At 32.5% G+C, this 7,455-nt stretch overlaps 1 protein-coding gene across 1 annotated transcript; it reads left to right on the top strand.

The window, feature by feature from the left end:
• The first annotated feature begins 2,380 nt into the window (after nucleotides 1-2,380).
• On the top strand, nucleotides 2,381-7,141 carry LOC139843506 (arogenate dehydratase/prephenate dehydratase 1, chloroplastic). Its single transcript, XM_071833604.1, has 11 exons — nucleotides 2,381-2,876; nucleotides 3,728-3,795; nucleotides 3,869-3,961; nucleotides 4,421-4,621; nucleotides 5,502-5,582; nucleotides 5,664-5,759; nucleotides 5,869-5,946; nucleotides 6,040-6,129; nucleotides 6,220-6,287; nucleotides 6,394-6,475; nucleotides 6,898-7,141. The coding sequence occupies exons 1-11, from the start codon at nucleotides 2,567-2,569 to the stop codon at nucleotides 6,952-6,954; spliced, it is 1,224 nt and encodes a 407-aa protein (XP_071689705.1). The 5' UTR covers nucleotides 2,381-2,566; the 3' UTR covers nucleotides 6,955-7,141.
• Nucleotides 7,142-7,455: the final 314 nt, after the last annotated feature.

Consider the following 7,455-nt stretch of genomic DNA (forward strand, 5'->3'; position numbering starts at 1 on the left):
TATTAAGTATCTATATTATAATATAAAACCCCAGAAAGTACTCACGAAAATATAATAAAGATTAAATCGAATTCTAATAAGGACAACCTCATTTTCCTCGTCCAACTATTGAGTCGTGTGACGACCTTAGGTTATATTTAAGCTATTTTTTGTTAGATAACAGTGAGTACAAGCCAAGGCGCTCACAATTATAAATATTAACATCTCTGATGAACTCGTGCGACAGGTCTCGCTCTCTTAGAAGCTAAAAGGCCCAGCTCGTTAAACGACCAGAGAGACGCAATCGGGACCTACCGTCGCGAGTAAAAGCCCGGGAGAATTCGTTCTACCTACCCACAATCCATCATCTACCTCACAAGAAAACATGTGCCTCTGTCGCGCATCAGACTTCTGGTAGGTGCTATCTATACATAACTTTCGATGGGTGGGGGGTACCAGTTTATAATGTTTTGAATATAATTTGTAGTGATGTTAGATTTGACATCTTTCACAGATTTATCAGAGGCCATGGATATATTTAGAACAATGAAGAAAAGCTTATGAACATGATAATAGAACTGATCTTTGTCAAAGTGATCTGGAAGTTGCATCAAGTGTTCACCGGAGAAGAATGTGGTTTTTGAAAAAAGGATTTGAAAATGGAAGGTTTACACATCAGAAATAGGGGTTTTTATATTTATAGCCGCAAATATGGGTTTAATCATTACCGGGTTATAATCTTGAACGTACACGTGTCATCATTTGATGCTAACACTTTCGATGTAACATTGGTGCACGATAGCAAATCCAAGGAGTTGTGTAATAGTGATCATTTCCTTTTTTGGCAGGGTTTGCAGCTGTCACATCGAATGTGTTGCAGAAATTGAAAAGACGTTTTTGCGACTGTGCGCATGCTTAGCATTTAATGCACCACCATTACGTTTATCATATTTTTATTTTTTATGAGGCGTTGGTGTTTTTATTGAATATTTTTTCTAGTTCGATGCAATACACTTGTTGTTACTGTATATAGCATCTAGGGGACTTATTATGCGCATAGATGCATGTCCATGCGGTTCACGCATGAAAGTCCAATAATGGTGCACTAGACCTCTATGTGTTGTGCACTCTTAACGCACAAAGGGTATAGTCGCGCATCATTTGCGCCTATATCATTGGATGCAGCCTTTTTGACCTGGCCGTATGTTTATCTTGATAACCAAGTTAACGATAAGATCATCGTATTATTCGATTTCCTTAATTAACGTAAGTTAGTTATGGAATGGATTACGGTTATTAGGGGTTAAGATCCTATTCAAACCCTAATGACCAAGGTTGCAAAATTCGCTATTCGGGGATTAATCGGTCGGGACTTTAGAAGAATTAATCGGTAATTCTGGGATTAATCGGGGATTAATCGGATGGTACTTTATGCATTAAAATATTAAATTTTAAAAATTATATGTGTAAATATAGAAAAAATCATAAATTTAAAAATAAACTTTAACATAATTGTCTAAAATTATTCATTTTAATCAAAAACTATAAAGTTCTTATTTAAATTCATGTTAAAATGTTAAACAGTTTTTAATTTGACCGACTTTGATTATCAAATCCAATTTTGACCAATCAATTGACGTTGACCGTTTAATTAAACGGTTTTTTAGAAATCGGAACAGATTAATTTTAAATATGATTAATCGGGAATTAATCGACGAGTAATCGAATTTTTTACAACACTGCTAATGACTATCCTATAAATACAGAGCTCTAAAACCTATAAAAACCACACTACATACTTAACACAACATACTTGATCAATGATAAAAGAATGTTATATAATTAATTTTATCTATTTGTGAAAAATGAATTATTGCTCTGAGTCAGTTTAAAAAGAACAATTTATCTACGAAGTATTAAATTGAAATGTATAATGTATATTACTCTTTTCGTCACACTATAAGTATCTATTATTATTGACTTTTTAACGTCTTTCTTTATCAATTTGACTTTCTCAATTAAAAGTCAATTCATTTCTATAAATTTCAGTATCAGTAATAAATGTTATATAACAAAAAAAATAAAAAAATACATACAAAAATTAGTTGTGGAGAATTATGAAGGGACGAGTGACTTATATATTATAACCACGTATACATACATGAGATACGTGCATACAAACCGTCTCTCTCTCATTTTCATTCTCTCTCACACCTACTCCCTCTACCACCTCTCTTTCTATCTATTTTTTTAATATATTTTTTTCCCATTTTTCTTCATATAAAATATAAGTTAAATATGATATTCATATACTGTATAATATACAGTAGATATAGATTAGTGTAATTTATGGTTGAATTCCAGTTGTAGGCTCCATCTCAAAAGGGGTATTGCAGACAGAACACAAACAACATTTACTAATTGATAATGTCGTTGAAACCGGCCTCAAGTTTCACAGAAAAACCTCTATGAAAATGAGACTTCAATTCAACAACATTGTCAATAATAATAATAATAATAATAATAATAATAATAATAATAATTACAATTACAATTATAATAATCTTCAAGATTGGTACAAAAAGAAATGGCTTTAAAGACTATACCAATCTGGGTTTGTTTTAATCACTCTTTTTCTCATTTGGGTAACTCTGATTTCGTTCAAAACAAGAAAAAGATTCCAGCTTTTAGGGTTAATTTCAATAATCTTGCAAAATTGAGTAAATGGGAGTGTTTGGGTTTGAAATTAGCTGACCCAGAAAGAGCACAAACTCATGTTGAAGATGACAAGCCTTTGACTCCATCTGATTTGGGTTCAAGCTCTACAGATGGAAGAATTGATGAGAATCAGATCACTGAATCCAAAAGATTTCATAAAGATTTAAATTCTTTACCAAGTAAGTTATCTTGCATTTTCAAGATTGTGTTTCTTTGTTAAAGGTTTGTGCTTTTTCTTTTATAAAGCTTGGATTTTTATACCCAATTCAGCTCAATTAGTTTAGGTTTGATTGGAAATACATTTAAGATTTAGGTGATTTGTTTTGGGTTTTGTTTGATATCACTCTTAATCTTGTTAATTGATATGGAATCTGAAATTTTAAAGATACATAATGATAGCTACTTTTAACAGTTTGTGGCTAAAGGGGGTTGTAATTTATATTATTGTACATGATTTTTAGTACATTTTGAAAAGGAGAAAAGGAACATTGTAATGTGAAAGAATGACAGATTTGGACATTCTATGGAGATATATATGTGCAACATTTTATTTGGTATTACTTTTTGTTAATTATCATTCATTTTCACAATCGTAACAATTTTTTGATGTACAATGGATCAAGATATTAATTTCTTTTCAATGAATACTACTGAATTCATGTTGCTACAAAATTTTCTAAAAAGCTCAAAAGTGTCTGATCCTAGATCTTGTTATTGAAATGGGTCACCATTTTTGTGTTAAATGTGAAAAAGGGTTTTTTGTTTGTTACATGAACGTGTCGTAGTTGAGCATCGTAAGATAGAAATTACTACTCCGTTGCCCAAAAGAGTGAGACATACTATCAGATAGCATATTTCCAACTTTAAATATCGGACACTGATTTTACTAAAATGTGTAGATATCTACTATTATACGGTACTTTTTGTCACAAGTACTCAATAAATAGATTCGTGCTGGAAACCCGTATCTTTATTTGCAAAACTACGATGATAAGATAATGATTTTAACAAAAAAATGTTAAATTTTCAGAACCCCTATCAGCTACGGATCTTGTCTCTTCTAGTAACGATGGTTCAAAGGTCCGAGTTGCTTACCAGGTAATACACAATTGTTTCATATATATGGATCCCATTTCCATTCTTACATTATAGTATTTGTTGGTTATTATAGGGCCTGCCAGGTGCATATAGTGAGGCGGCGGCTCTTAAAGCGTACCCAAAGTGTGAAACTGTCCCATGTGACCAATTTGAATCTGTATTCAAGGTATCACCTTTTACTCTAGTTTCTATTTATCTGCTGTGATAAATTTTGATAGAACCGGAGCACGGGTATTGGGTCGAAACAGGCCATTTTTACTACGGGTAGAATGATCCATGTGAGAATCGGTTGATCCGCATACACTTTTATTTCCAAATCATAAATTATCAATGTGTTAGTCTTGATCATCTATTATTTACTATGATAACTTATTTCTTTGAAATATAGCTATTTTGGGGGTCCCTTTTGAGCTATTTTGTTTGTACTTGATACTTATAAGATAAACAACAACCCAAATCGACCAGTTATAACTAATGGCTAAATTTGTAGGACTATAAGATATAACAAATTTATATTCTATGAAAAGTAGCTTCTATCACAGTACTATTAATTAAGGAACTACCACTGTTACTATGTTAACTATTAACCTTAAATAGCGTGTACCTAATCCATTTTAAATTTCAGGCAGTGGAGTTATGGTTGGTCGATAAAGCCGTACTCCCAATCGAAAACTCAGTAGGCGGAAGTATTCATCGAAATTACGATTTACTCCTTCGTCATCGCCTGCACATTGTTGGTGAAGTGCAGATGATCGTTAATCACTGCCTATTGGGTGTACCTGGAGTACGAAAGGAAGAACTAAAGCGTGTTTTAAGCCACCCTCAGGTGTTCATTCTTTTAATTTGTCATTATTAAATTGTAATTTTTAGATAATTTAGCACATTATGGAATACGTAAACTGTGTGCAAAGTTAAACAATGAAATTCAGCATGCAAGTAAAACTATTTACCATAGTATAAACGGTTAATCAATTGCGGTAAAATATGGGCAGGTTTCAAGAAAAGGTAAGCTAAAATTCGTAAGGGTTGAAGTTGGGAATTAGATTGAAGAACATTAAAGGACTTGATTTTCATTTTTGTTATGAAAAAGATAACAATTACCTTTTTTAAATTAAAATTTGACATTAACATGTTACCTTTTTGTTAAAAAGCTGAACATCTAGTCCTATTATCAACTTACTGAACATCTAATGCGTAAATTATAACAAATTGAACGAACCATATGATCTATGTTCCGTATTCAAGCTCTTCTCGATCTTATGTTACCTTTTTTATTAAATTTTGTCTATAACTAACAAATTTTATTCTTCTTAACTTAGTAAAATCAAAACATGAGTATTAAGTCTAATTCATTATGACTGATTCTTTGATGGTTCCTTTCTTTCGGGATTGATAACAAGTTAAGGCGAGATCTAAATATTAACGGAAATGATGCATAATAGTCAGAGGTGTGAGGATTATAATAAATTTGACTGTATCATTAATTCCCATTACACCAAATAAATGCAGCTTTATGCTACTACAAGAAAGGTTATATATTATTCAAATGCTTAAAGATAATCCTTTAATACAGATAAAATAGTTTTAGACCAAACTCAATGAATTAATTTGAATCTTCCAATAAAAAGGAATTGTTGTACTTATTATCGAATTGATCGAGCATGACAAGCGTAAGTGCGCATTATTAAACTATGTTGATGATATAGGCACTTGATCAATGTGAGATTGCACTGAACAAATTAGGTGTTGTGAGAGTAAGTGCTGAAGATACTGCTCTTGCAGCCCAGGTAAAATTTGCATTTCCATTTTCAACGATATATTTGATATTTCATTATGATATATTTGAAATTTACTTTGGTCTTTAATAGATTGTAGCCTCCGAAGGCATACGCGAGACGGGAGCAGTTGCAAGCTCTCGAGCTGCAGAAATTTATGGACTTGACATTCTAGCACAAAATGTCCAGGTGTCACCTTTTTATCATTCTTTTATAATTAGTTTCCAATTATATGTTTCATATACTTAATGAAAACATTTTTTTTTATCTTATAATTGTGTTTGTTTACTTTATCCAGGATGATCTGGATAATGTTACTCGTTTTCTGATACTGGCTCGAGAACCTATAATCCCGGGAACTGACAAGCCCCATAAGGTATAAATCTTCGTTTTTGCTTTTTATACCATTCAACCCAGTTCTTGAAATGTAATTATGACGCCAATGTTTTTTTTAAATTGTTTTTTCAAGACGAGCATTGTGTTTACATTAGAAGAAGGCCCGGGGGTACTGTTCAAAGCATTAGCCGTGTTTGCACTAAGGGAAATCAACTTATCAAAGGTTTGTTCTTTTTCATGTCTTCATTTTAGGAGCATCTATTGTTAACAACACAAATTTTGACAATATTTCCGTCTCTATTTTAATTTCAAGATCGAGAGCCGTCCGCAAAGGAAACGTCCACTCAGGATTGTTGACGATAGCAACAAAGGGAGCGCCAAGTGAGTTCTATTATAACCACATCATTATTATTCATATTTCTATTTACTAAAAGCTGTAAATGGCAAAATTGCAAGTTCATTCCAACTTCACTTTAAACTTTCACAGATACTTTGACTACCTATTTTACATTGACTTTGAAGCTTCGATGGCTGAGCCACGTGCACAATATGCTCTCGGACATCTACAGGTATGTCCTTTGCTGTACACTGATAGCTTGAGGTGGTAATTTCGACCCATTTACCTGAAAATGGGTGAATTTGGGATGTTTATTATGTATTCATTCATCAATCAGGTAAAATAAGGGTCAAATGGGTCAGCCTGTATAAAATAACGGGTCAGAAATCCTCCAGTGTTTTTAAGTGCTTGAAATAATATAATTTTAACAAATGGGTCAATTTATTTTCTGTTTTTCTTTAAAAAGAGGTCAACCAACCGAACCCATTGTTTCACCTTCAACGAGGTAAATAATCTTAAGTTTGACCGCTAAAGCCAAAACCTGAAAGCATAAACCTTACGAGCTCTATAGTCAAATTGGTTCATCACAATTTAATTTTTAAAAATGCACCCGAATGGGAAATTTTTATAATGTTTTGTTGATGATTATTGCAGGAATTTACTAGGTTTATTCGTGTACTTGGATGCTACCCAATGGATACGACTCTATAAATCACAATTTAGCCTGACCTTTTTGTATGCACTGTACGAGATATATGTCAACTATATCGAAAGAAATACGATCATCATCATCGAGGCTTTTGGCAAATCGGATCATATATCAAATCCTTTCTTTTATTCGTTCGTCTAGTATATTTAATTTAAATTGTAGGTGGTTGTTGCACAGCAAAGTAAATTCCGTAACCACATTTCTTTTTTTTTTCTTTTCGTTTTTTCTAGTTGTTGAAAGGTAGTTGTGAAAAGATCTCATGCAAAGTTGATGTCAATGGATTCTTTGCATCTGAACAAGTTGATGTCAATGGATTCTTTACATCTTTCAGATGCAATTTCGTTCAGAACTTTTGACATTTTAGTTTTTATATGACGTTTTTGAAGCAGCTACCATAACATTTTGTTGAAACGTGAAGTGAAGCAGTTCTCTGAACCATTGCTCAACATATACAAACTTATGGTTCATCCGGTATGTGTTGTGACTTTTAGAAGCAAACAAAC

This window comes from Rutidosis leptorrhynchoides, chromosome 4 (genome assembly GCF_046630445.1).
Source record: "Rutidosis leptorrhynchoides isolate AG116_Rl617_1_P2 chromosome 4, CSIRO_AGI_Rlap_v1, whole genome shotgun sequence".
Lineage (NCBI taxonomy): Eukaryota > Viridiplantae > Streptophyta > Magnoliopsida > Asterales > Asteraceae > Rutidosis > Rutidosis leptorrhynchoides.